The sequence below is a fragment of the Tachyglossus aculeatus genome, chromosome 7, assembly GCF_015852505.1.
Source record: "Tachyglossus aculeatus isolate mTacAcu1 chromosome 7, mTacAcu1.pri, whole genome shotgun sequence".
Taxonomy (NCBI): Eukaryota; Metazoa; Chordata; class Mammalia; order Monotremata; family Tachyglossidae; genus Tachyglossus; species Tachyglossus aculeatus.
Window position 1 is genome coordinate 20662072 of NC_052072.1, and position 26226 is coordinate 20688297.

At 54.0% G+C, this 26226-nt stretch overlaps 1 protein-coding gene and 1 non-coding gene across 5 annotated transcripts; both read left to right on the top strand.

Annotated features, from left to right (window-relative positions):
- The first annotated feature begins 468 nt into the window (after positions 1 to 468).
- On the top strand, positions 469 to 8803 carry FRS3 (fibroblast growth factor receptor substrate 3). Of its 4 annotated transcripts, none has more exons than XM_038749782.1 (8): positions 469 to 629; positions 1440 to 1560; positions 1671 to 1893; positions 2272 to 2351; positions 3383 to 3569; positions 6075 to 6242; positions 6799 to 6992; positions 7197 to 8803. In XM_038749782.1, the coding sequence occupies exons 4-8, from the start codon at positions 2286 to 2288 to the stop codon at positions 8199 to 8201; spliced, it is 1620 nt and encodes a 539-aa protein (XP_038605710.1). In that variant the 5' UTR covers positions 469 to 629; positions 1440 to 1560; positions 1671 to 1893; positions 2272 to 2285; the 3' UTR covers positions 8202 to 8803. The 4 variants fall into 4 exon arrangements, with proteins under 4 accessions (XP_038605710.1, XP_038605711.1, XP_038605713.1 ...); XM_038749783.1 differs by lacking the exon at positions 469 to 629 and adding an exon at positions 1123 to 1168; XM_038749785.1 differs by lacking the exon at positions 469 to 629 and having other exon boundaries at positions 1383 to 1560; positions 6832 to 6992.
- A 16626-nt stretch (positions 8804 to 25429) lies between these two features.
- Positions 25430 to 25567, top strand: LOC119931220. The gene has a single exon (XR_005452075.1). It is a non-coding gene; the product is annotated as a small nucleolar RNA SNORA7 (small nucleolar RNA).
- The last annotated feature ends 659 nt before the right edge of the window (positions 25568 to 26226 follow it).

Here is a 26226-nt window from a genome sequence, read left to right on the forward strand (position 1 = left end):
AATCTCCCTAAAGGCCAAGCTCTCCCCCCTCCCCCGGGGGCGGGCCTGGGGCGCCCTCTGGCGTCCCCGGCGCCGCATTGCGCCCGCGGCGGCGGTCCTGGGGCGCCCCCTGGCGTCTCCGGCGCCGTGTTGCGCCCTCGGCGGCGGCGGCGGCGGTCCTGGGGAGCCCTCTGGCGTCCCCGGCGCCGCATTGCGCCCGCGGCGGCGGTCCTGGGGCGCCCCCTGGCGTCCCCGGTGCCGTGCTGCGCCCTCGGCGGCGGCGGCGGCGGCGGCGGCGGTCCTGGGGCGCCCCCTGGCGTCTCCGGCGCAGAATTGCGCCCTCTGCGGCGGTGGCGGCGGCGGTCCTGGGGCGCCCCCTGGCGTCTGCGGCGCCCTGTTGCACCCCCGGAGGAGGCGGTGGCGGCGGCGGCGGCGGCGTTGGTCCTCTCTCTGTCTCTCTCTCCTCCCTCTCCGTCCCCCCCTCCGTCTCTCCCTCTGTGTGTCTCTGTGTGTGTCCCTGTCTGTGTGTCCCTCTCCGCCGCGTGACCTCTGACCCCGGCGCCGGGAGCGACGGCCGGGCGGAGCCGCGGGGTGGAGGGGAGCGGAGGGGAGCGGAGGGGAGGCCCCCAGCCCGTCCTGTCCGGCGCGATGTGAGTGCCCACGGGACCCCCGGCCCCTCCTGCCATCCCTGCCCCCCTCCCTGCCAGCCCCTCGCCCCCTCTCCCCGCCCTGACCCCAACCCCCTCCGGTGCCCCCCTCCGATGCGCCCCCCCAAGGTGCCCTCCCCCGTGCCCCCTAAGTCCCCCCCCGCCCTCCCCGTGCCCGACAGCCCGGGGCCCTGCCCAGCATCTGTGCCCTGCGGCTCATCGTCTCCCCGGCCCTGAGCCCGGACGCAGGAGTGCGGGCCCTCCGGCCCCCTGCCCTCTCCCTGCCCTCCCCCTCCCCCTTCTTCCCGGCCAGCGGCCCTGCCCCCCTGCCCGCTCCCTTCCCCGCTCCCTTCCCCGCCCCCTGCCCGCCCCAGCGCAGGGGTCTGGAGCTGGGAGGAAGGGGGTTAGCAGGACCGGACCTTGGCCACCCGGCTGCCCTTTCCTGGCGTTTCCCGGCCCCGTCCATGCGTCCAGTGCCCACCGTTGAGCCCCTCCGGCCCTGCAGTCGGGAGCAGACCAAGCCCTCCGGGCCTCCGAGCAGGGTCTGGACTCTGGCCCCCAGACTCCCTCAGGAGGGATGCCCAGGGGTCTCAGGGGGCAGCGGAGGAGCCGCTTCCTCCGGGTTGGCCTCCAACTCGGAGTTGGTGGGCCTGGCCCGTTTCCCTGCCGGGTTTCGGCCCCCGCCTCGATTCCTGGAGCCCCACCCGGTCCCTGAGGGAGTAGGGGCCTCTCTCTGCTGACCAGCGGCCTCCTCCTCTTCCTCCTCCTCCTCCTCCTCCTCCTCTTTCTTCTCATCCTCCCCTTCCCTGTCAGGTGAAAGTCAGCCAGCTGGTCCTCTGGTCCTCAATGGTGTCTTCGCCACCTGGTTACCATGACGCCGAGCCGAGGTATGTGGGGATGAAGAGGGAGACGGGTCCCCCCTCCCGCCGCCAAGGTAAGAGCCGAGGGTCCGGGGGTGAGGTTGAGGGGTCTGCCAGGTTCCCCCCGGGCGAGGGAGTTTGCCCTGACCCCCCCACTGTTGAGCTGGCGACCCCTCGTTTCCAGCTGGAGACCGGCCCTCAGACAGCCCTTCCTCCCTCCCTCCATTTGGCTCCTGCGTCTTCTTCCCATCTGGGAACCCGGCTCATCCCGAGATGCCCAAGCCCGACTCCCGGGTGGGCGCCCCGGCCCGTCCCCGGCCTGTCCCGGGCGGCCCCCCTCCCCACCAGCAGCGAGCGTGACGGCCCCGGAGCCTGACCTGTGCGGACCCCGGAGCTGCCGGCTCAAGGTGAGCACATGGGCCCCCTTGGCCCCCCACCACCCACCCAGTCGGGGTCCGGAACCGAGGGCCCCCCCGGAAGCCAGATGGGGAGCCAGGGCCCGGGGAGTGGTGTACCAGGCGGAGCAGGTCGTTGCCAGGCCTGGGGTAGCGGGGAGAAGATGGGCCAGAGCAGGAGATGATGAGAAGCCGGGCATCCCGTCCCTCAAGAAGCAGGAGGAGGGGAAGGGGAGTGGGTCTTGGTGGGGTGAACCCCGCTCTCTGATTTCCTCGGTGACCCTTGACCGCGAGGGGCTGGTGGAAGGCGGGCCGGGGTCCGAAAGTCCGGGCCGCCCCGGCTGCCAGACCAGCCACGTCCCGCTCTGTTTGTCCCCTGCCCCCCGCCAGGCTGGTGTGACATCATGGGGAGCTGCTGCAGCTGCTTGGACAAAGATGGCATCCCAGATGACCACCCCACCAAGTTCAAGGTCCTCGCCACTGGCCTCTCCCTCCTTCCGGCCCGGGCGGGGGCTGGGAGTCATTGCCGCCCGGGGCCTGGCCTCTCGGGACAGCTTTGTTTGTTTGTTTGTTCTGTGGCACTTGTTGAGCACTTACTGTGTGTCAGATGCTGTTCTAAGCGCTGGGGTAGGTACAGGTCAGGTTGGACACAATCCCTGTCCCACATGGGGATCGCAGTCCAAAGTAGGAGGGAGAACAGATATCGAATCCCCAGTTTTTAGTCGAGAAAACTGAGATGCAGAGGAGTTAAGTGACTTGTCCAAGGTCACACAGAAAGCAATTGACAGAGCGATTGGCGGAGACAGGATGATAGTAATGACGATAATCATGGTGTTTATTAAGCGCTTGCTATGTGACAGGCACTGTACTAAGTGCTGGGGCAGATACAAGCAAATTGAGTTGGACACAGTCCCACGTGGGGCTCACAGTCTAGCTCCCCATTTTACAAGTGAGGCCCAGAGAAGTGAAGTGACTTGCCTGAGGTCACACAGCAGACAAGTGGTGGAACCAGGTTTAGAACCCATGACCCTCTGACCTGCTGGCTCCCGGGCCCAAGCTCTTTCCCGGTGGCCATGATGCTCCACCGGCTCTGCTATGGGTTTGGTTTTGGCTGAATCCCACCCCCTGCTCCGCAAGGGCCTGTGGGGTCCCAGGGCAAGTTAGAAGAATTCTGCCACACGGATGTGGGTGGACACGGCCCCCTCCAGTTCTGGCCCGGAGGGTGCCGGAGGTTCCAGACCACACGTCTGGTGATGGGCGTAGCCAGGCCCTGCAGGTGTCAGGGGAGGCCAGAGGGAGACCGGGGGGGGTGTGACAGGCCCCCAGTTGGCATCACTCTGCCCTCCCCCGAGGCTCATCTAGGGCTCAGTGTCCGGGCTGCCCGTTTCCCCTCGCCTTGGTTTGCGCCCAAAGGGCCGAGAGCCTTCCGGCCAGTCTGCTGACCCAACATGGCACCAAGAGCTGGACCAGGGGAGTGACCTCAGTTTCTCCTCCCCCACAGGTGTCAAACGTGGACGACGCGGGCACAGAGCTGGGCACTGGGGTCATGGAATTGACCCGCTTGGAACTGGTGCTGCATATGCCCGGGCGCGAAGCCGTCCGCTGGCCTTACCTCTGCCTGCGCCGCTACGGCTACGATGCCAGCCTCTTCTCCTTCGAGAGTGGGCGCCGCTGCCAGACCGGCCAGGGTGAGGCCCGGGTTCCGCTGCGGCTGCCTGCAGACAGCCGCAGGGGTGGGGCGGGAGCCGGTTCTCTGGCTGGGGAGCGGGAGGACCAGGCCGACAGAATCAGATTCAGTGGGCCGGCCTCAGGGCGGGCAGCAGGGAAGGTGTTCTGCACCGGGGTTGGGACTTTGGGCAGGCAGGGCGGGGGCGGGCGGCATCCCTTTCAGGACGTGGGAGACGAGTGGGAGGCAAGCAGAACGGGAATAGCCCATTCTACTCGCCCCCGTGTCCTCGTTCCCTTCTCGTTCCCCTCTGGTGAAGACAGCAAGACGGAGACACAGAGACGGTGAGGGGGAGGCAGGCGACGGGGAGACTGGCAGACAGAGGCACAGAGTCAGAGAGGTGGCAAAAGAGGCAAAGAGAGAGATGGCGAGATGGAGGCACAGAGACAGAAAGACAGTGAGGCAAAAGCACAGAGACAGATCGCGAGAAGGAAGCACAGAGACAGAGGGCAAGAAGGAGGCACATGGTAGAGAGATGGGAGATGGAGAGACAGAGGCCCAGCGATGATTGTCCTTCTAGACTGCAAACTCATCGTAGACAGGGAACACATCTGCCAATTCTGTTGTATTGTACTCTCTTAAGTGCTTAGTACAGTGCTCTGCCCATAGTGAGGGCTCAATGAATACCACTGATAATGATTAATAATGAGAGATGAACACAGGGAAACATGAAGAGACAGGGGCACAGAGGTGGAGAGACAGAGCACACGTGCCAGGCAGACACGTGTGCGTAAAACACATGCGTGTGTGCACTCGTGGGGTCCAGTCAATCAGTGATATTTATTGAGCACTTACTGAGTGTGGAGCGTTGTACTAAGCGCTTGGGAGAGAACAATTCAACAGAGGAGATGTAGCCCATCCCTGCCTGTGAGGCTGAAGGGGCGACAAAAGATTCCAGTGAATTGTAGGAAGTGGACCCAGAGACCCAGCCCCAGAGAAAGAAGGAGAAAACGCAGACCCGGGCGGAGCTTGAGGGAGAAGTCTCCCCTGCTGACACGTGGGAGCCGCTGGGATCTGGTCCTCCAGTTTCCTCCTGAGGGTGGATCGGGTCCAGAGGCCCAGGAGAGAGCCCCATCCAACCCCCCAGTTGGATTGTCCTGGTTGCAGCTTCTGGCCAGTCAGGGCCGGCCGCCCCCTGACCTTGGACCCTGCTGCCATATCCCATTCTCATCTCCCTCCAGAGAAGAGAGCGCAGAGCTTGGCCAGCAGTGTGGTCTAATGGAAAGAGCCCGGGCCTGGAAATCAGAGGTCCTCGGGTTTGGTTTTTGTTTTTGTTTTTGTTTTTTTATGGTGGTTGTTAGCACTTACTAAGTGCCGGGCACTGGACTAAGCGCTGGGGGACATAGAAGGTTGTCAGGTTAGATGCAGTCTGTGTCCCACATGGGGCTTGCAGTCTTCATCCCCATTTTACAGATGAGGTAACTGAGGTCTAGAGGAGGCACATGACTTGCTCAAAGTTACACTGCAGTCAAGTGGAGGAGCCGGGCTTGGAACCCAGGTTCTTTTGACTCCTAGGCCCGTACTCTCGCCACCAGGCCACTCTGGGTTCTCATCTCGCCTCTGCCACATGTCTGCTGTGTGCCCTTGGGCAAATTAGTCGCCTAGTACGCTGCTCTGCACACAGTAAGTGCTCAGTAAATATGATTGAATGAATTCAGTGTTAGTTGCCTCATCCGTAAAATGGGGATTCAGTCCCGTTCCCGCCTACTTAGATGGCTCTCCTGGGCCATAACCCCCCCCCAGGGGGAAAGGTGTCCAGAGGCACGTGGTCAGCGCTCAGGAGAGGCTGGGATGGAGGTGGGGCTGCTCATTCATTCAGTCAGTCATATTTACTAAGTGCTTACTGTGTGCAGATCGCTGTATTAAGCGCTTGAAAGAGTACAGTACAGTGCTGCACCTGGGGGCTGGTTCTAGGAGAGACTTTCCCACCAGGGGCTGCCACAGTCGCTCTCCAGAACCCCCAGGGTGGGTAAGGCCGCAGCTGGGCTGACCGACGACCCCCCAGCCCCGACCCCAGCCATTCCTAGCTAGCTCTCTTCCTCCCTTCAAAGCCCTACTGAGAGCTCACCTTCTCCAAGAGGCCTTTCCAGACTGAGCCCCCTTTTGCCTCTCCTCCTCCCCATCCCTCCCGCCCTACCTCCTTCCCCTCCCCACAGCACCTGTATATATGTTAGTACAGATTTATTACTCTATTTTACTTGTACATGTTTACTATTCTATTTAAATAGTGTGCATCTAGCTTTATTTCTATTTATTCTGATGACTTGACACCTGTCCACATGTTTTGTTTTGTTGTCTGTCTCCCCCTTCTAGACTGTGAGCCCGTTGTTGGGTAGGGACCATCTCTATACCTTGCCATCTTGTACTTCCCAAGCGCTTAGTACAGTGCTCTGCACCCAGTAAGTGCTCAATAAACACGATTGAAGGAATGAATGAATGAATCCCGGCCGTCCCTTCTCTTCCACAGGGATCTTTGCTTTCAAGTGCTCCCGGGCGGAGGAGATCTTCAATCTGCTACAGGAGCTCATGCAATGTAACAGTATCAACGTGATGGAAGAGCCAGTCATCTTTCCCAGGACCAGCCACCCGACCCAGCTCCACCTGCCCCTTCCCAGGGCCCCCCACGCTCCCAGCGGTAGGTCCCGGGGCACCGAAATGTAGATTAATAATAATGTTGGTATTTGGTCAGCGCTTACTATGTGCCAAGCGCTGTTCTAAGCACTGGTGGGGGATACGAGGTAATCAGGTTGCCCCACGTGAGGCTTGCAGTCTTCATCCCCATTTTTACAGATGAGGTAACTGGGGCACAGAGAAGTTAAGTGACTTGCCCAAGGTCACACAGCTGAGGAAAACATTTTCCTCTTCCGAGCAACCGGAGGGAGAGGCCAGAGCCTGGGCCTGGGACTCACGGGAGGCTGGGGAAGGAGGGAGAGGCTGCGCTTGATTCTTAGAGCCCACCCGTTACCCGCCCTAGGGGTTAGCGGTGGCCGGGGTCGTCGGGGTCACCGGGGTGGGAGTCCGTTCCGGTGAGCATCGTCCCCACTGGGGGAAGGTGACGGTGTGGGAGAAGCGCACCGGGCGGAAAACTCCCATCCCACCCCCATGAAAGAGGTCAGCGAAGGGCAGCGCCGTGCCCGCTCCGGCCCCCAATCCACACCACCCCTTCCCTCCTCCCGCCCCGCCTGCCTCAGCTCTGAGCCGGTCGGGGCCGTGTCTCCTCCCAGCTCTGGGCTACACTGTGCACAGCTGCTTCCCTGGTGGCTTCCCGAGGCTTCCCGGGGATGGGCCCCCCTACTCGGCTCCCCGGCCCCCGTCGGCGGGCAGCCTGCGCCACTCATCGCTCGGGGAGGAGTCCACGCATGCCCTCATCGGGCCCGAGGAGCAGGTGGGGGCCGGCGGCACACCCGGGGCCTGGCACGCGCACAGGGGCAGGCAGGGCGGGAGGGAGGGAGGGAGGGAGGCCGGCTGCGGGGACAGGGCAGGGTGAGGGATGAGGTTCTCTTCCCTGGCCCGGGCGAGGCGGTACTCTGCCCGTCCCCGCCCGGGGTGGGCTGGCTCTGGTGTAAACCCAGCGGCCTTGCCCTCACAGTCGCACACCTACATCAACACGCCCGGCGGCGACGAGGGCGCGAAGAGCCATCTGGGGGTGCCCATGGGCGCGATGCTCTTCTCCCCACTGCGGCCCGGCGCCCCCCTGGAGGAGCGGGACCCCCAGGTCTTCCTGCAGCCAGGCCAGGTGAAGTTCGTGCTGGGCCCCACGCCCCCCTACCGGCCCGTGGAGCGCTGTGGGAGCTTCTGCGGGGTGGCCCCCGCCTGCCCCGACCCGCGAGAACCCCACCCCCCGTACACCAACGACGACGAGGACGACGATGACGACGACGACGGGGACGAGTGTCCGGCCGGGACAGGCTGGGCCTACGAGAATGTGGCCGGGCCCCCAGGGCGCGGGGCCGGCTGGAGGCTGAGCCAGGAGGAGCTGAGCTGGGCCGGGAGCCAGCGCCGGGCCCCAGTGCTCCACTACGAGAACCTGCCCGCCCTGCCACCCGTCTGGGAGCGCCCGGCCCTCTGGCCGGGCCCTGGGGCCGGGGAGGGGTGGAGCCCGGCCCTGAACGGCTGCCCCCCCGGGGCTGGGGGCCAGGACCCGCTGCGGAACTACGTGAACACCCCCTGTGCCCGGGACCGGGCCTGGGAGCGGGACGCCGGCCTGCCCTCGCCCTGCCTGCCCTCGCCCCTCCCGCTCTCGCCCTGCCAGCCCTCGCCCCTCCCGCTCTCGCCCCGCCAGCCTGCCCCGGCCCGCGTCTTCAGCTTCGACTTGCGCGGGGCGGGCCCGGGCCAGCCTCGCCAGCTCAACTACGTCCAGGTGGAGCTGAAGGGCCAGGGCGGCGACGCCCCCAGAGCCAGCCTCCAGAGCCCCGGGGCACCCTGGGCCCTCGGGCCTGCCCCCGCCGCCCCCGCCCCCGCTCGCAGAGTGGACTCCTACGCCGTGATCGACCTCAAAAAGACCGCGGCCATGTCCAGCCTGCAAAGGGCCCTGCCCCGCGATGACGGCACAGCCAGGAAGACCCGGCACAACAGCACCGATCTGCCTCTTTAGGGGGAACGGCCCAGGGTCCCCCCGACACCCGGCCAACTCCTGGCCGCTCCTCCTCCCTGCACCTCATCCTCATGTTCGCTTCTCCCTCCTCTTCCTCCTCCTCTTCCTCCTCCTCTTTGGTTTCTATTCTGGTACTGTTTGGCTGCTGCCCCCAATGTATGTATGTGTGTGAGCGAATATGTGTAGGTGTGTGGGTGTCCATCCCGGGTGTGGGGCCCCTTCCTCCCACCCCCTGACACACACACACAGGGTGGGCTGTGCATCACTCCGGGGCCCCAGTGGGTTCACACCTTCTACAGCCAACATCTCGGCTGGATGTTCTCAAGGACCCCCGCCGTGTGCTTTTGGGGGTCCCCAGCTCTAGCCCTCGTGGACAAAGTGAGCAGTGGAGAGAGAAAAGCTGGACACCGCTGGGGGTTGAGCTGCCCCCTTGTCTGTCAGACCAACCGTCCGTCCATCCGTCCGTCTGTTCTTCTGTTGGGGGTTTTTTTGTTGCTCTTTGGAAACGTTTTGTATCTGTTTATTTATCGGGTTATTTTTCTATTTATTGGTTTAAATGTTATTTAACAGAATGAGTAATATAATTTATTTGTTTATTTTAATACTGGCTCTGTGTCCTCGGAGGTCCTACTGAGGAGAACTGCTCTCTGGGGTCCTTCACGGAGCTTTCCTGGGATGGACAAGGAGGTCTGGAAGCATCCTGGTCCAACTAAGGGGAGGGAAAGCCACCGCGAGTGAATTCCCGACCCAGGACGTCAGGAAGAGGGGCCGCTGGCAGGCGGGAGGCCTGGGATCTGGCCAAGGGGGTCCGAGAGAGGCTGGTCCCCCTAGGAAACTGCCATCCCTTGTTGGGCTTCCCCCGCACCTGGTGCCGGGACCGTCGGCGCAGCCCAGGAAGGGGTGAGGGTGGTCGTTTTTGATGCCCAGCCCCACCCTCACAGAAGGGCCTCTCAGACCCCAGGCATTCAATCATTCATTCTTCAATTATATATATCAAGCGCTTACTGTGTGCAGTGCACTGTACTAAGCGCTTGGGAAAGTACAGTACAACAATAAACAGTGACATTCTAGACTGTAAGTCCGTTGTGGGCAGGGACTGTCTCTGTTGCTGAATTGTACTTTGCAAGCGCTTAGTGCAGTGCTCTGCACACAGTAAGTGCTCCATAAATACGATTAAGTGAAATACGATTGAATGGACTCCCTGCCCACAGTAAGCTCACAGTCTGGCAGGGGAGATACAAATACATAAAATTGCAGATATATATTTATATATATATATATATATATATATATATATATATATATATATATATACTGGGAGGCTGGGAAGCGGGGGGAAAAGCAAAAGGAGCAAGTCAGAGCGATGCAGAAGGGAGTGGGGGATGAGGAAAAGTGGGGCTTAGTCTGGGAAGGCCTCTTGGAGGAGGTGGGCCTTCAGTAAGGCACCTTCCACCAGTCTCATTGGGAACAGTTTGCCGGCAGGAGGAAAAGTGCCCTCTGGGAAGGTTTGGATTCAGGTTTAGGAGCTGAGAAGTGGGATGAGGGTCGGTTTGTCAAAACACTCCTAGCTGAGGGTCTCGGGCCTGGGTTGGGCATGGAGAGCTGTAGCCAAGGTCACCGCAAAGAGCCTCATTGGGAAGGAAAGGAAACAAGAGGCAGAGTTATTTTTGCTAACTCAGTAAGGCTGCGGAGGGTCCTCTCCTCCCAGAGGGGTGAGTGCCGAATGGACCTGGTGGGGCCAGAGCCTGGACAAAGAAGGCCAGAGGAGGAGGCCGGGGGGATGGAGAAGCTTCCGTGAGAGGCTGGGGTTGGGGGGGTGGGGGGGTGGTCAGGACTCCAGTCTGGTGGGGGGATGTGGAATCTGATCTGCTGGACCAGATGATGCTTTTGAAATGGGAAGATGGAAGGTGGGAAGTAAAACCGAAGGAAATGTCTTCACCTGGTTAAGCAGTAACATGGTCTAGTGGAAAGAGAGGACCTGGGTTCTAATTCTGGCTCTGCTGCCCATCGGCTGGGGGACTTGGGGCAAGATCTTTAACTTCTCTGTGCCTCAGTTCCCTCATCTGCAAAATGGGAATTCAGTACCTCTTCTCCCTCTTAGACGGTGAGCCCCACGTGGACCTGATGATCTTGTATCAACCCCAGCAATTAAAACAATGGCTTGGCACAAAGTAAGCATTTAACAAATGCCACAGTTATTATCATTACTGGGGGGAGAGGGGCTGGGGGTGGTGATGGAATTGATTCCACGGGAAGTTGGGAAGGGGAAAATATCAGAGGGTGTTTGGGTGGACCCCGAGGGAGGTGGTCCCGGCCCCTCCCCGGCTGGCTCCTGGCCCCCCAGCCAGAGCTCTGCCCACCCCCTCAGTCCCACCTCCCTGCCTCCCTTTGGCCCCACCGGCCCTGACCTCAAATGGGCCTGAGATTAAAGTTGTTGCAGTCACCGTTCCTGCCTATGTCTCCCGTTCTTCCCCCGTCCCATCTCCTCACCCCACAGGCCGGATCTCCAAGGGTTTGGCTTTCCTGCTCCCTCCTCACCTCCAGCACCCTCGTGATTCCTGAGAAGCCTGGGCCTGGCTTCTCCCACCCCAGGGCAGAGAGGGATCAGGGAGCAGCCTCTCGGTTTCGTTTCTGATTTGGGGAACGACCCCGGTTCCCACCCACGGCTTATCCGATTTCCGTACAGGTTGAAGTTGGCTTCCTGATGGGGACCGTAGCTGTGGCCGAGGTGGGGCCAAGTGCCGGCCGAGTCTGGCTAACCTTCCCCTGCCCCTTCCCAGATGCCCCCTGCCTCTTCCCGTCACATCCCTGAACCCAGATCCAGGAAAAGCAGACAATCCCGGAGCAGGGGACGCTGCCGGCCCTGCCACAGTGGCAGAGGGCAGTGGGAGTGAGGAATCCTGTCAATCAGTCAATCAATCTTATTTGTTGAGTGCTTACTGTGTGCAGAGCACTGCACTAAGCGTTTGGAAGAGTACAATATAACAATAAACAGATACATTCCCTGCCCTCATCAAGCTTACAGGCTAGAGGGAATCCTGGACAGAGCCTCTGGCCAAGTCCAGACCTTGCATCCTTTTTCGTTGGGGCCTGGGAGAGACCAACATTCATTCCCAAGAAAGAGGAGTCAGAGAAGATTGGGAGGGGAAAATCTCCCGGAGAGGGTGGAAAAATGGGGGGTGGGTGGGGAGTGTGTCTCTTCGTGTTTGCAAATTAGCAGTGTTTCTGACCTTCCGAGTGAAAAGCTCTGTATTGAATGGTATTTAAGTGCTACTTTACCAATGCCCCTCTCAGAGTTGTTCCTGGAGTTTCCAGTCCTCTACCAGCCTCGACTACAGGACAGAGAGTCAAGCAAAGGCCTACCCATTCCATTCCTAGCTTGGCCATGACTAGCCAGTGGCAGGCAATCTACTACAAGTCAAAACTCATCTGTGCTGGGCAGCAGCGGCATGGGAGAATGTCAAGGGCGGAGACTCAAGTTTACTGCGCGGAAGGAGGCAATGGTAAACCACTTCTGTATTTTTACCAAGCAAACTCTATGGATACACTGCCAGAAGGAGGTGAGGTGTTCTGGGAGAGATGAGTCTGTGGCGTTGCTACGGGTCGGAGACGACTCGACAGCATAAGACAAGACAAGACTCCACCAATAATCATGGTCTTTAAGTGCTTACTATAAGTAGAACAGTATTAAGCGATGGGGTAGAGAGAAGGTAATTGGGCCGGACACAGCCCTGTCACACATGATGTGCTCAGTCCCCATTTTACAAATGAGGAAATTTAGGTCCAGAGAAGTGAAGTGACTTGATCAAGGTCACACAGCAGGCAGGTGGCCGAGTCAGGATTAGAACCCAGGTTTTCTGACTTTCCTTAAGCCACGCTGCTTCTCTAAATGCTGACTTGGGAGAGTACACCAGAAGCGAGGCATATCAATCGATCAATCGTATTTATTGAGCGCTTACTGTGTGCAGAGCACTGTACTAAGCGCTTGGGAAGTACAAGATGGCAACATATAGAGACAGTCCCTACCCAACAGTGGGCTCACAGTCTAAAAGGGTGAGACAGAGAATAAAACCAAACATACTAACGAAATAAAATAAATAGAATAGATGCGTACAAGTAAAATAAATAAATAGAGTAATAAATATGTACAGACATATATACAGATATACAGGTGCTGTGGGGAAGGGAAGGAGGTAAGATGGGGGTATGGAGAGGGGATGAGGGGGAGAGGAAGGAAGGAGCTCAGTCTGGGAAGGCCTCCTGGAGGAAGTGAGCTCTCAGTAGGGCCTTGAAGGGAGGAAGAGAGCTAGCTTGGCGGAGAGCTATCTTGACTAGCTTGGCTAGCTTGGCATATATTCCCTGACCACGGAAAATGTTGGTATGGAGCAGAAAAATTCCAGGTTGGGCCCCTGGGTTAATAATAATAATGGCATTTATTAAGAGCTTACTCTGTGCAAAGCACTGGGGAGGTTACAAGGTGATCAGGTTGTCCCACAGGGGGCTCACAGTCTTAATCCCCATTTTACAGATGAGGGAACTGAGGTACAGAGAAGTTAAATGACTTGCCCAAAGCCACACAGCTGACAATTGGCAGAGCTGGGATTTGAACCTGTGACCTCTGACTCCAAAGCCTGGGCTCTTTCCACTGAGCTACGCTGCTTCTCTAGTCAGAGCCGGAAGTGGGAAAAGAGTAGGGGTGTTAAAAGCCTGAGACAGGGTGAGCCTGCCTGGGGCCGGGAGCTGTGTGAACCCAGAGATGCCCCCCACCCCGATGCCCCTGACCCCCCTGCAACCCCAACTGGGGTCTCGTTGCCAGGGGGCCGCTGGATCCGGGCAGCCAGAGGTGGGCAGCGGCTTTACAAGCTGGACCCTGGAGTCCCCTGCAGCTCGGACTGCCCGATGAAACCCGGAGCCTCCAGGAACCGCTTGGGGAAGAGGATGCTCGCCAGGGATGAAGTGGCTTATTGTCCCTCTGGTCTACCTCCACCTCTCCCAGGGGCTGGTCAGGTGAGAGATGCCCAGGCCCTGGGCCATTCCACCCACCAGTCAGCCACGGGGGCAAGGAGGGCAGGAGGCTGGAGCAGGGCATCTCACTGGGAGGCGTGGGGGAGGGAGAGGAGGAAAGACGATGAAGAACACCGTGGTATTAGTTAAGCTTACTAGGTGCCCAGCACTGTGCTAAGTGCTAGGGTAGCTCAATCAATGGCAAGCAGCGTGGCTCAGTGGAAAGAGCCCGGGCTTTGGAATCAGAAGTCATGGGTTCAAATCCCGGCTCTGCCAATTGTCAGCTGTGTGACTTTGGGCAAGTCACTTAACTTCTCTGGGCCTCAGTTCCCTCATCTGTAAAATGGGGATTAAGACTGAGCCCCACATGGGACAACCTGATCACCTTGTATCCCCCTCAGCGCTTAGAACAGTGCTTTGCACATAGTAAAGGCTCAATATATGCCATTATTATTATTATTATTTATTGAGCGCTTACTATGTGCAGAGCACTGTACGTGCAATACAGTCAGGTTGGACACAGTCTCTGTCCCTTCAAGAGGCCTTCCCTGACTAAGCCCTCCTTTCCTGTTCTCCCACTCCCTTCTGCATTGCCCTGACTTGCTCCCTTTATTCAGCGTGGCTTAGTGGAAAGAGCACGGGCTTGGGAGTCAGATGTCATGGGTTCTAATCTCGCCTCTGCCACTTGTCAGTTGTGTGATCTTGGGCAGGACCCTTAACTTCTCTGGGCCTCAGTTCCCTCATCTGTAAAATGGGGATGAAGACCGTGAGCCCCAGGTAGGACAACCTGATTACCTTGTATCTACACCAGTGCTTAGAACAGTACTTTGGAAAGAAATAAGGTTGGGTCTAAAAGGAATCAGGCTGGGGGCTAGAGTGTTACCCTGTAGCAAGAAGGCAGCGGGCTTAGGCCTGAACAAGTCGGCAGAGCCAGTGAGGGGTGAAGGGCCAGTGCAGCAGCAGGTTCCCACTTAATCAGCCCCCCAACCCCCAGATTGAGCCCCGGAGCCTGGCTTTGCCTTAGTTACCTCATCTATAAAATAGGGATTAAGACAGTGAGCTCCAGGCAGGACAGGGACTGTGTCCAACCTGACTACCTTGAACGTACCCCAGCGCTTAGAACAGTGCTTTGCACATAGTAAGCACTTAACAAATACCATAATTATTACTATTGTTCATTCAGTCATTCATTCAATTGTATTTATTGAGCGCTTACTGTGTGCAGAGCACTGTACTAAGTGCTTGGGAAGTACAAATCGGCAACCAGGGGTCCAACACAAGCCTGGGAACAGTCATCATCATAATCATCATCATCACAGTCTGAAGAGGGATCAGTGGAGGAATGAACCAGGAAATGGGGGCAGAAGGGCCACCCCTTCCCTGGACTATCCCAGGCCGCAAGGCACCAGTGCCCTGGGACCTGGGAGAGAGGCAGGGAGTCCCTGGGGAATTTTCTGGAGGCCCCAAAAATAGCTTTGGGACAAAAAGCACAAAAGCCGAAGGGAGATTTTAGTCCTTGCCCACTTCAGCCCTGACCTCCTACAGTCAGAAAATGCAAGGGAGCAAAGTGGCCCAGTGGAAAGAGCACTGAACTAGGTATCAGGAGTCCCAGGTTTCTTGTCCCAGCTCTGCCGCTTTCCTGCTGTGTGACCTTGGGCAAGTCACTTCACTTCTCCGGGCCTCAGTTCCCTCATCTGTAAAACCGGGATTAAATGCCTGGTCTCCCTCATTATGATTGCGAGCCCCGTGGGGTTCACGAACAGGGTCTGATCTGAATGTATCCTCCCTAGCATGTAGCACACTGCTTGATACACAGTAGGAATTTGGAGAAGAAGTAGTGTGGCTCAGTGGAAAGAGCCCGGGCTTGGGAGTCAGAGGTCATGCGTTCTAATCCCAGCTCTGCCACATGTCTGCTGTGTGACTTTAGGCAAGTCACTTAACTTCTCTGAGCCTCAGTTACCTCATCTGGAAAATGGGGATGAAGACTGTGAGCCCCACGTGGGACAACCTAATCACCTTTTATCCCCCCAGCGCTTAGAACAGTGCTTGCACATAGTAAATGCTTAACAAATGCCATCATTATCATTATTATTATCATCTTTAAAATGGGGATTAAGACTATGTGGGACACTTAATTTCCATCATCATTATTATTATTATTATTATTATTAGCAGGCCAGAAGGTGAGAATTCAGCCCCTTAGCAGCTCCTCAGCCTTAGTTCCCATTTCCCTCCAACCCAGAGAACTCCATTGCCTGAGTGACTCGCTCTTCCCAGGTCGCATAACGGGGAGAGAAGCAGCGTGCCTTAGTGGTTAGAGTACAGGCCTGGAAGTCACAAGGACCTGGGTTCCAATTCTGGCTCCACCTCGTGTCTGCTGTGTGACTTTGAGCAAGTCACTTCACTTCTCTGGGCCTCAGTGACCTCATCTGTAAAATGAAGATTAAGAATGTGAGCCACATGTGGGTCAGGGGCTATTTCCAACCTAACTTGTTTCTATTCAAGCTTTTAGAACAGTGCTTGGCACATAGTAAATGCTTAAAAAGTATCATAATAATAATTATTATTATTTTAAGAATCGGGACCCCAGTCCAGAATTTCCTGATGCTCTTCGACGCCCGCTCCTGGAACCTGTATGTGTCCTCCACCTCCTGCCAAACCCAGGCCTGCAGTAAGTGGCCAGACCCACCCCCTCCCCAAACCTAGGCACTAGCCCAATCAATCACTCAATCATATTTATTGAGCACTTACTGTGTGGAGAGCACTGTACTAAGCGCTTGGGAAGTACAAGTTGGCAAAGCCCAGTGCTTTGCACAGTGTGGCCTGGGAGCCAGGGCATCCAGGTTCTAATCTTTGATCTGCCACTTGCCTGTTGTGTGACTTTGGACAAGTCAACGTTTGTCTGCCTCAACTTCCTCATCTGTAAAATGGGGATTCAGTACCTGTTCTCTCTCCTTTAGACTGTGAGCCCCGTGTGGGACAGGGACAGTGTCCAGCCTGATTATCTTGCATCTACCTTGGTGCTCAGTACATTGCCCGGCACATAGTAAATGTTTACCAATTATTATTACCATCACCATCGTCAATCCCCACCCTCCACACCACAGAAGAGCCAGGGCTATGGTGATACCAATTTCACTCCTCAGTGGGAATCAATCAGTCATCATTATGGTATTTATTGAGTCCTTCTTCTGTGCAGAGCACTGTACTAAGCGTACAGAGGGCTCGGCAGCCGGTGGCCTGCTGATCCAGGCAGACGGAAGCACGATTGGTGCCTATTTAGCACACCTTCTAGAAGCAGCAAGTAACCAGTAATTAGTAATTGCTTAACCAATTACTCAGGCCTGTATCCCTTTTTCTTTCCTCTGGTGGATACAGCACGGGTCCGGGAGTCCAAAGAACCTGGATTCTGATGCTGTGGGACCTTGATCAAGTCCCTTCACTTCTCTTCACCTCTGTAACCTCCTCTGTAAAATGGGGATTAAAACTGCAAGCCCCATGTGGGACAGGGACCGTAGAGAAGCAGCGTGGCTCAGTGGAAAGAGCACGGGCTTTAGAGTCAGAGGTCATTAATGCCGGCTCCACCACTTGTCAGCTCTGTGACTTTGGGCAAGTCACTTAACTTCTTTGTGCCTCAGTTACCTCATCTGTAAAATGGGGATTAAAACTGTGAGCCCCCCATAGGACAACCTGATCACCTTGTAACCTCTCCAGCGCTTAAAACAGTGCTTTGCACATAGTAAATGCTTAATAAATGCCATTATTATTATTATTATCCAACTTGATTAGCTTGTATCTACCCCAGCTCTTAGAACAGCACTTGACACATAGTAAGCGCTTAACAAATACCATCATTGTTATTATTCCTCATCCGTAAAATGGGGATTAAAACTGCGAGCCCCATGTGGGACAGGGACTGTATCCAACCTGATTAGCTTGGATCTACCCCAGCACTTAGAACAGCACTTGACACATAGTAAGCGCTTAACAAATACCATCATTATAATTGTTATTATTCCTCATCTGTAAAATGGGGATTAAAACTGCAAGCCCCATGTGGGTCAGGGACTGTATCCAACCTAATTAGTCATATATACCGCACCACTTAGAACGGTGTTTAACATGTAGTGAGCGCTTAACCAATACCACCATTATTATTGTTATTATTCCTCCTCCTATTTGTAATCTATTTTAGCATCTGCCTCCTCCGCTAGACTGGAAGCTTCTTGAGGGAAGGGATTGTGTCTACTAATTCTATTGTGTCCCCCCAGAATCTAGTTAAATGCTCTGTCCCTATAGGCCTTCAATAAGTCCTCTTTGATTGAGTAATTATTTGTATGGCTGCCAGTCCTTCCCTGGCCTTGACCCAACTCTTGGCCCGGACAGCCAACCACCCGCAGTTCTATCCCAGACGATCATCCACCTTCTCCCGCAGGATGCAATCTTCTCCCTGCAGTACGGCACGGGAAGCCTCACCGGTTTCATTGGCTACGACACCATGATGGTGAGTGCAGGCGAAGTGGGAGGATATTGGTGGTGGCGGAAGTGGCAGCTCCCAGGCCTCTGGGGAAAGGCACTGGGAATTCTTGGAAGAGGTTGAGTATTGGGTCTAGCCAGGGGCAAACTCTGAATAATAATAATAATAATAATGTTGGCATTTGTTAAGCGCTTACTATGTGCAAAGCTCTGTTCTAAGCGCTGGGGGGGGATACAAAGTGATCAGGTTGTCCCATGTGGGGCTCACAGTCTTAATCCCCATTTTCCAGATGAGGTAACTGAGGCTCAGAGACGTTAAGTGACTTGCCCAAGGTCACACAGCAGACAAATACGATTGATTGATTGATTGATGTGGTGGAGCCGGGATTCGAACCCATGACCTCTGACTCCAAAGCCCGGGCTCTTTCCACTGAGCCACACTGCTTCTTCATCAGTCAACCCTGAGCCAATGAGGGCATGCAGGAACTACTGGGAGGTGGTTGTCCTGTTTCTGCTGGAAACATTAAAAAAAAATTATGGTATCTGTTAAGCACTTACTATGTACCAGGCACTAAGCTCTGGGGTAGATACAAGCAAATAAAGTTGGACACAGTCCCTGTTCCATGTGGGGCTCACAGTCTCAATCCCCATTCTACAGATGAGGTAACTGAGGCACAGAGAAGCAAAGTCAGATGCCCAATGTCACACAGCAGATAAGCAATTGAGCTAAGATTAGAACCGAAGATCCTTTGACTTCCAGACCCTTGTTCTAGCCACTATGCCAAGCTGCTTCTCAACCTTAGCTTCACTGTCACTGTCCCCTCCTGGTTCATTCGTTCATTCATTCAATTGTACTTATTAAGCGCTTACTGTGTGCAGAGCACTGTACTGAGCGCTTGGGAAAGTAAAACTCAACAATAAAGAGACACATTCGCTGCCCACAATGAGCTTACAGTCTACAGATGGGGAGACAGACATCAATGCAAATAAATAAAATTACAGAAATGTACATAAGTGCTAACCTTCTCACTGTGCCTCGTTTTTGCCTGTCCCGCTGTCGACCCTTGGCCCATGTCCTACCTCCTACCTCTGGCCTGGAATGCCCTCCCTCCTCATAACTGCCAAACAATCACACTTCCTCCCTTCAAAGCCCTACTGAAGGCTCACCTCCTCCAGGAGGCCTTCCCAGACTAAGCCCCCCTTTTCCTCAGCTCCCCCTCCCCTCACCATCGCCCTGACTCGCTCCCTTTGTTCTACCCCCTCCCCACCCCACAGCACTTGTGTATATATGTATATAATTCTATTTGCATTAATGCCTGTTTTATTTGTTTTGATGTGTATATATCTATAATTCTATTTATTTATATTGATGCTACCGATGCCTGTTTACCTGTTTTGAGGTCTGTCTCCCCGCTTCTAGACTGTGAGCCCGTTGTGAGCAGGGATTGTCTCTCTTTGTTGCTGAATTGTACTTTCCAAGTGCTTAGTACAGTGCTCTGCACACAGTAAGTGCTTAGTAAATACGAATGAATGAATGAATGTATACGTGCTGTGGGGCTGGGAGGAGGGAAGGGCAAAGGGAGATGGCCACTCATTCTCAGTCTCCTTTGGGGGCTCCTTTTCTGCCTCCCACTCCCTAACTGTAAGAGTCCATTGGGGCTCATTTCTGGGTCGCCCTCCTGGTTCTCCTTCTGTCTCGCTGGCTGCTCGTTCTCTGTCTCTTTCACAGTCCCTGGAGGTTGAGGGCAGGGCCAGAAACCCACCCCTGGCCCTAGAGTCCTCGGCTCGGAAGGAGCCTCCAAGGAAGAAGAGGCACCTTCTTGAAAAAGGCCCAGCTCTCTGCCCCTCGGGACTAGGGTCGGAATGGACTCTGTTAGGTTGGATGTCTTGTGGGGCTAGAGCATTGACAGTTGTGGCTCTGTCATAACTGAATTGGGTAGGAGTCGTGGCTGCCCACCTACCTTAGGGATTGAGCCCACCTTAGGGCTAGAGCTGAACCTTGGTTTCTTCTGGGTCTGTATCGGGGTCAAGGCCTATTTGGTTTTTTTTTTCCGGTTTTATTTTGCTTTATGGTATTCGTTAAATGCTTGCTGTGTGCCAGGCACTGTTCTAAGAACTGGAGTAGAAACAAAGTAATCAGGTTGGACACAGTCCCTGTCCCACATGGGGCTCACAGTCTTCATCCCCATCTTACAGCTGAGGTAAATGGGGCCCAGAGAAGTGGTGCGTCTTACCCAAGGTCACGCAGCAGACCCGTGACACAACCAGGATTAGAATCCAGGTCCTTCTGATTCCCAGGCCCGTGCTCTATCCACAAGGCCACGCCGCTTTGTTGACACGGGGGTCGTGAGGAGAAGCCGAGACTGGGACCAAAATGCCCCCCGCTTTGGGGCAGAGCGGACTAGGGTGGGGCCGGGGCAGAGGAGCTCAGGCTCTTTCGGTGGTTTCTCTAAAATTTTAATATCTCCGAAGATTTCCGTTTTGTTGTCTTGAAAGATCTGAGGTTTTCCTGAACTGGAACAAATCTCTGGGTGATATGCACAAGCCCGGGTCCTGCAGGGGCCTGGGTAACCCTCGGCAGCAACTTCTCAGGCCCCAACCACCTGCCCGGGGCAGATAAGAGACCAGGCAGGAACCTTGCAGACCCCAGCAGGGGCTACTCCCTGGTGATGACACAGGAGACAGAGCCAATCCTGGCTCAGGAATTTGGCCTGGCGGGGACCAGAGAAAGATTGAACGATGAGATAGGTGGGAAGTTTTTTTGTTTTGCTTTTTTTTAACGGGTATTTGTTAATCAGTCAATCAGTGGTATTTATTAAGTGCTTATTAGGCATCATCATTCATTCATTTCATTCATTCAATCATATTTACTGAGTGCTTACTGTGCACAGAGCACTGTACTAAGCGCTTGGGAAAGTACCGCACAACAAAAAGCAGTGACATTCCCTGCCTACAACGAGCTTACAGTCTAGATGGGGGGGTAGACAGACATCACTACAAATAAATAAAGTGACAGATATGCACATAAGTGCTGTGGGGCTGGGAGAGGGGATGAACAAAGGGAGCAAGTCAAGGCGAAACATCATTCTGCTCATTGAATATTTCTGCTCATTGTTATATTGTACTCTCCCAAGCATTTAGTATAGTGCTTGGGGATTAAGACTGTGAGCCCCACGTGGGACAACCTGATCACCTTGTATCCCCCCAATGCTTAGAACAGTGCTTCTCACATAGTAAGTACTTAACAAATGCCATTATTTTCTAGACTGTGAGCCTGTTGTTGGGTAGGGACCGTCTCTATATGTTGTCGATTTGTATTTCCCAAGTGCTTACTACAGTGCTCTGCACACAGTAAGCGCTCAATAAATTCGATTTATTGAATGAATGAATGCTTTGCACCCAGTAAGCCCTCAATGAATATGACTGAATGAATGCATCAGGAACTGTACTATGCGCTGGGGTAGATACAAGCTAATCAGGTTGGACACAGTCCCTGTCCTACAGGGGGCTCACAGGCTTAATCCCCATTTTACAGTTGAGGTAACTGAGGCCCCAGAGAAGTGAAGTGACTTGCTCAAGAGAAGCAGTGTGGCTCAGTGGAAAGAGCCCGGGCTTTGGAGTCCGTGGTCATGGGTTCAAATCCCGGCTCCACCAACTGTCAGCTGTGTGACTTTGGGCAAGTCACTTAACTTCTCTGCGCCTCAGTTACCTCATCTGTAAAATGGGGATTGACTGTGAGGCCCCTGTGGGACAACCTGATCACCTTGTAACCTCCCCAGCGCTTAGAACAGTGCTTTGCACATAGTAAATGCTTAATAAATGCCATCATTATTATTATTATACAGCAGAAAAGTGGTGGAGGCAGGATTAGAACCCAAGTCCTTCTGACAACCAGGCCCTTGCTCTACCCACTAGAGCAAATGGCTTCTCAGGTCTTTTTTGGCTGGGTGTGTCCTGCTGCTGGGGCACCCGGGGGGAGCCCAAGGTGCCTTGGGAGAAGCAGCCAAGATGGGCTGAGCCAACCCCGAGGAACCCAGGAGCCCCAGGAGAAGGGTCAGAGCCCAGGGAAGGACATGGCTGTGCTTTGTGGCAGATTTTATTTGCAGCTCTTTGCAGCTGGAGCTGCTAGAATCATCTTATCTTGTCTTATGCCGTCGAGTCGTTTCCGACCCATAGTGACACCACAGACACATCTCTCCCAGAACACCCCGCACTCCATCTGCAATCTTTCTGGTCGTGTATCCATAGAATTTTCTTGGTAAAAATGCAGAAGGGGTTTACCATTGCTGACTTCCACGCAGAAGATTCGTCTCTGCCCTCGACTCTATCCCATGCCGCTGCTACCCAGCACGGGGGAGTTTTGATTTGTAGCAAATTGCCTTCCACTAACTAGTCACTGACCAATCAATCAATCAATCAATCGTATTTGTTGAGCACTTACTGTGTGCAGAGCACTGTACTAAGCGCTTGGGAAGTACAAGCTGGCAACATATAGAGACAGTTCCTACCCAACAGTGGGCTCACAGTCTAAAAAGCTAGGAATGGAATGGACAGGACTCTGCTTGACTCTCCCTCCTGTAGCCGAGACTGGTAGAGTACTGGAAACTCTCCAGGTGCCACCCTGAGGGGACTAGAATCATCAGGCACTGCTTAATAAAAAATTGTGCTCATTAATGGCTGTCTTTGCCTAGGGTTCAAAGCTAGCCCATACTTAATTTCTCAACCCCTCCAGACTGTGGGCTCAATGTGTCTACCAACTCTGTTGTACTCATCCAAATGCTTAGTACATTGCTCTGCACACAGTAAGTGCTCAATAAATATGACTGATTGATTGAATAATTGATTCAGAAAATTATCCCCTTTTATTCCACATCAAGCAGAAACTCCTCATCATTGGCTTGGGAATTCTCCATCAGCTCCCTGACTGGAAGCCCCAGAAGAGGCAGGGATCATGTCTAATACCCATCTATGTATTCTGTATATTGTTTAGAGAAGCAGCGTGCCCTAGTGGAAAGAGCGCAGGCCTGGAAGTCAAAGGACATGGGTTCTAATCCTGTCTCTGCCACATGTCTGCTGTGTGACCTTGGGCAAGTCACTTCACTTCTCTGGGCTTCAGTTACCTCATCTGTAAAATGGGGATTAAGACTGTGAGCCCCATGTGGGACAACTGATTATCTTGTATCTACCTCAGCGCTTAGAACAGTGCTTGGCACATAGTAAGCACTTAACAAATACCATCATAATAATAATTATTATTCATTCATTCAGTTGTATTTATTGAGGGCTTACTGTGTGAAGAGCACTGTACTAAGTGCTTGGGAAGTACAAATCAGCAATATATAGAGATGGTCCCTACCCAACAACGAGCTCACAATCTAGAAGGGGGAGAGAGACAACAAAACAAAACAAGTAGACAGGTGTCAATACCATCAGAATAAATAGAATTACAGCTATATACACACCATTAATAAAATAGAGTAATAAATATATACAAATATACACAACTGCTGTGGGGAAGGGAAGGGGGTAGGGCAGAGGGAGGGAGGGGGGTGATGAGGAGGGGAGGAGGAGGAGAGGAAAGGGGGGGCTTAGTCTGGGAAGGCCTCCTGGAGGAGGTGAGCTCTCAGCAGGGCTTTGAAGGGAGGAAGAGAGCTAGTTTGGCAGATGTATGGAGGGAGGGCATTCCAGGCCAGGGGGAGGACGTGGGCCAGGGGTCAACGGTGGGACAGGTGAGAACGAGGCCCAGTGAGGAGGTTAGCGGTGGCAGAGGAGCGGAGTGTGCGGGCTGGGCTGGAGAAAGAGAGAAGGGCGGTGAGGTAGGAGGGGCCGAGGTGACAGAGAGCGTTGAAGCCGAGAATGAAGAGTTCTTTCGTCATGTGAAGATTGATAGGCAACCACTGGAGATTTTTGAGGAGGGGAGTGACATGCCCAGAGCGTTTCTGTACAAAGATAAACCGGGTAGCAGAGTGAAGAATAAACTGAAGCAGGGAGAGACAGGAGGATGGGAGATCAGAAAGGAGGCTGATGCAGTAATCCAGTCAGGATAGGATGAAAGATTGAACCAACAAGGTAGTGGTTTGGATGGAGAGGAAAAGGCGGATCTTGGCAATGTTGTGAAGGTGAGACTGGCAGGTTTTGGTGAAGGATTGGATGGGTGGGGTGAATGAGAGATATTATTTTTATTATTATTATTAAAATGGGGCTTAAGTCTGGAAGCCCCATGTGGGGCAGGAACTACGTCCAACCTGATTACCTGATATCTACCCCATGGCTTAGAACAGTGTTTGGCACATAGTAAGTGTTTAACGAATACTACAGTTATTATTATTATTATTTCCCAGTCCTTAGTACAGTGCTCTGCACACAGTAAGCACTTTATAAATACTACTACTACAACTTCTACTGCTACTATTACCTTTCCTTGCTCCTCTCACACTGCAACCCAGCCCACACGCTTTGCTCCTGTCAAACCAACCTACTCCCTACACCTGGCTTTCACTCTCTCTCTTGCTGTGGGCCCTTTGTTGAAGCTGCTTGGAACTCCCTCCCACTTCTAGTCTGGCAGGCTACTGCTCTCCGGTATTCAAAACCCTTCTGACATCACATCACCTCCAGGGGACCTTCCACGATAAATGTCTCATCTCCCCACCCACTGCTTCTTCAGCACTTCTGCATTACCTAATTATCCCAATTCCCCACCCCCAGCACTTATGTATATAATTTTAAACTCTACTGCTTCCACCCTAACAGTAAATCACTTTAGTGTCTTACTAGCCCTCTAGATTGTCAACTCACTGAGTACAGAGATCATGTCTACTAGCAAGAATGTGGCCCCTCAAGTGTTTGGTATCATACCCTGCACAGTCAGCATTCAATCAATCCAATTGATTGATTAGATTATACTTTATCTTTAATAGGCCTTGGCACATAGAAAACAACCAATACCTACCGTAAATGTGTAAAAATAGATTAAGACAGATATCTTTTACCTTAGTTGGCTTAATGTATATTCAGGGTGTTATGGGAAAATTACCTAATAATAATAATAATGATAGCATTTATTAAGCACTTACTACGTGCCAAGCACTGTTCTAAGCGCTGGGGAGGTTCCAAGGTGAACAGGTTGTCCCACGGGAGGCTCACAGTGTTAATCTCCATTTTACAGATGAGGTAACTGAGGCATAGAGAAGTCAAGTGGCTTGCCCAAAGTCACACAGCTGACAAGTGGTGGAGCTGGGATTTGAACCCATGACCTCTGTCTCCAAAGCCCGGGCTCTTTCCACTGAGCCAGGCTGCTTCCTAATAGTATTAGTAGAAGCAGAGGCAGCATTTATTGGGTGCTAACTTGGTGTGATTATGCACTGTGCTAGGTGATTGAGAAGCAGAGAAGCCTAATGGGAAAAGGCACGGGACTGGGAGTCAGAGGACCCGTCTACTGTGAGACATTGTGTGAGTCACTAGTCTTTGCTGTGCTCAGTTTCTTCATCTGTAAAAGGGGGATTCAATAGCCATTCTCCTTAGGCTGTGGGACAGGGGCTGTATCTGATCTGATTATCTTGTATCTACCCCAGAGCTCAGCACAGCACTTCATTCATTCACTTGTATTTATTGAGCGCTTTCTATGTGCAGAGCACTATACTAAGTCCTTGGGAGAGTACAATACAACAATAACAAATACATTCCCTGCCCACAGCGAGTTTTCAGTCTAGAGCAGGGAGACAGACATTGGCACATAGCAAGAGCTTAACTCCCTCTCAGAATGGCACCTGGAGAGTTTCCAGTACTCTACCAGTCTTGGCTATGGGAGGGAGAGTCAAACAGAGGCCTACCCATTCAATTCCGAGCTTGGGCAGTGGCTAGCGAGTAGAAGGCAATCTGCTACCAGTCAAAACTCCTCTGTGCTGGGCAGCAGCGGCATAGGAAAGACTCAAAGGTGGAGACTCAAGTTTACTGCGCAGAAGAAGGGAATGGTAAGCCACTTCTGTATTTTTTACCAAGAAAACTCTATGGATACACTACCAGAGTAATTGCAGATTGCGGTGGGAGAGAGGTGCCCATGGAGTCGCTATGGGTTGGAGACAAATCGACAGCATAAGACAAGACGAGAGCTTAACAAATACTACCATGATTATTACTATTACTGTTGTTACAGAAAACACAGTGACACTCTTCCAGGTCACCTGGGTCTTACACTATAATAATAATAATAATAATTATGGTATTTGTTAAGCACTTAACTACGTGCCAGGCATTATACTAAGCGCTGGAGTGGATACCAGAAGATCAGGTTTGACATCGTCCCTGTCCCATGTGGGGCTGACAGTCTCAATCCCCATTTTCCAGATGAAGGAACTGAGGCCCAGAGAAGTGAAATCACTTTCCCAAGGTCACACAGCAGACAAATGGCGGAGCCGGGATTAGAACTCATGACCTTCTGGCTCCCAGGCCTGTGCCCTATCCACTACGCCATGCTGCTTCTCCCAGTGGTATTTATTGAGCACTGTACTAAGAACTTGGGGGACTGCCATGCCATTGAGTTGGCAGA

What these genes read in the sequence shown, in the direction of transcription:
- FRS3 (XM_038749782.1), top strand. Translation starts at nt 2,286, where the DNA reads ATGGGGAGCTGCTGCAGCTGCTTGGACAAAGATGGCATCCCAGATGAC. An exon ending in ACCACCCCACCAAGTTCAAG is followed by an intron (nt 2,352 to 3,382) that starts GTCCTCGCCACT and finishes CCTCCCCCACAG; the next exon opens with GTGTCAAACGTGGACGACGC. An exon ending in CCGCTGCCAGACCGGCCAGG is followed by an intron (nt 3,570 to 6,074) that starts GTGAGGCCCGGG and finishes TCTCTTCCACAG; the next exon opens with GGATCTTTGCTTTCAAGTGC.